General features: G+C 55.3%; 1 protein-coding gene across 1 annotated transcript in view; it reads right to left on the bottom strand.

Annotated features, from left to right (window-relative positions):
• Positions 1 to 389: 389 nt before the first annotated feature.
• LOC112552000 (epoxide hydrolase 4-like) overlaps positions 390 to 2,173 on the bottom strand; it is a 15,889-nt gene continuing 14,105 nt past the window's right edge. Inside the window, exon 9 of the mRNA XM_025216155.1 lies at positions 390 to 606. Within this exon, the coding sequence (XP_025071940.1) occupies positions 390 to 606 (217 nt within the window). The remainder of the gene's footprint in view (positions 607 to 2,173) is intronic.

Below are 2,173 nucleotides of genomic sequence, written 5' to 3'. Positions count from 1 at the left end.
TTATCTGGGACCACATCAGACTCCAAGCCAGTCTGGGACAACCTGTAGAGAGGCCAAGCTCAGGGGACACAGGGAGCCATCCTGGCAGGTGACAGGATGGCATCCAGGGAGTTCCTGCTGGCCTGTGAATGTGGGGAATCCTGCTGCAGCCACTGTTATGGGCCCTTGGCACTCAGGCTTCTCTGCCATGCTTAGGAGGGGGAGTTGTGGGGAGAGGTCAGGTTCTCTCAAGCTGTCTGTCTGGGACTGAATCTCCAGGCACACAGCCAGCAGGTCAGGAGGGAGAGGCACAAACCACCCTAGGTGCATAGATGAATACTGCCCAAGGCCTGTCTCTGCCATGGGGTCCTGGTCCCAGCCCCAGGCCCCACCCCTGCTGCAGCACTGCCTCATCTGCTGTCCTGCAGGAAGGCCCACATCAGCTGATTGACCTTCTCCGGCTGGTCCTCGGGCACCCAATGGCTGCACTGGGGGAGGAGCTCAATGCGGCACCCGTGGTGGAAGTACCGCTGCAGGACTGCAAGGAGCCCAACCTCCAGGAACACGTCCTTCTTCCCCCAGATCACCAGTGTGGGTGTCAGTACAGTCTTCTTCACAAAAGGCCTCCTGCATGGGGGAGGGAAAGATACAGGGGAGAACTCCCTCGGGCACTGGGTCCTAAAGCGGCCCCCACCCTTCCCCAGTGATCCCTGGTTCAGCCCCGAGGCACACAGACCTTGGGCTCTCTGTGCTGGGAGCCTTCTTCTCTCGGGGGCACCTGTACCCACTAGCATATAGTGGGGCAAGTCCCAATGTGAGAGGGGACCCTGGAGGTTGATGCACCCCCTCAGCATGGCTCTGAAAGGCCCACAACCTCCTTTGTAATAAAGTAGGTTTAGATAGGATATCAGGACAAACTTCTTCACTGTTATAATAGCAAGGCGATGTGAGAGTAGCCTAGGGAAGTTGTGGACTCTCCATTACTGGAGGTGTTCAGAAGAAGTTTGACAACTACTTGTTGGGGATGATGTAGGCGTAGCAATGCCCATATTCTACTATGGGGGGTTTCCAGGTTTCTGGGCATCACTGGTTGCTCCCGCCACACCTTTCTGCTATGTGTCAAGGGTATTTAAGCCTCCCTCAGAGGCATTGGGCATTGGCTACAGCCCTGGTTGGAGATGGTGACGGAGCTGTGCCAATGCTCCTGCTGGGATTCAGTCCTGGAGGTACCTGGGTAGTGGGTCTTGCCTCTGCTTAGAACCAGAGCAATTCTCATAGTTGGGGTCAGGAAGAAATTTTACCCCATGGTCAGATTGGTGTGAACTGTGTGGGGTTTTGCCTTCCTCTGTAGCAGGGGCATGGCCTCTATCTAAGATTTCTTGAGTGTATATTAACAAGCTTTTGACAGAAACATGGTGTTATCTGCTGTGGTTTCCCTGCTTTGCCTGTGGTTTGGGTGTCATGTCTTGTATTGTCAGGGTGGATGGATTTGTCTGGGATGGTTTGGAATGGGCTGATCTGGCCTCAGGCAGGGGGTTGGACTAGATGTGACCTTTGGAGGTCCCTTCCAGCCTCACTTCTCTGATTCTGTGATTCCTCCCTGGGGCTACAGCATGACAGCAAGGGTTTGGAGCAGAAGGGCACATGAGGGGAACAGAGTTATTATCCCAGAATTATTATCCCTAGAGTTATTCTGATATAATAAAGGGCTTAGTCTGTCTGTCCATAATGCTTTTGATCAAGTGTGCATGCATCACCACTGAGATAGGGTTACCATTCGTCTGGGTTTCCCTGGATGTGTCCTGCTCTTTTTAAGCCCTCTAATCTCCACCCAGCAGGTTGTCCGGGATTTCCCTTTGCTCCACTGGTACAAAGGGGAGGGTGATCACAGGCAGCAGAGAGGACACATGGACCTGCCTACAGCTGTAGAGGTGTGCAGAACCATGTGGTGCTCTCTGCTGCCTGCGATCGCCCTTCCCCTGCTCCCACCCCTGGAGCAAAGGAAAAACGCAGACATTTGGTCAGGGCAGGGGGAGTGGGGGCTGCAGCTGCGACAGGGCAGTGGGCAGGATTCCTTTTCTCCAGCAGGGGAAGGTGGTGGGGCGGGGGCTTGGAGGGCAGTGGGGAACTCCGTGGCCGGAGGCAGCACAGGGACTAGTGCCTGTGCTCCGGGGGCTGAGCAGCCACGAGAGGC

Source organism: Alligator sinensis, unplaced genomic scaffold (genome assembly GCF_000455745.1).
Source record: "Alligator sinensis unplaced genomic scaffold, ASM45574v1 scaffold1509_1, whole genome shotgun sequence".
Classification (NCBI taxonomy): Eukaryota; Metazoa; Chordata; order Crocodylia; family Alligatoridae; genus Alligator; species Alligator sinensis.
The sequence above is the reverse complement of the archived record's forward strand: the minus strand, read 5'-3'. Positions and strand labels throughout refer to the sequence as shown.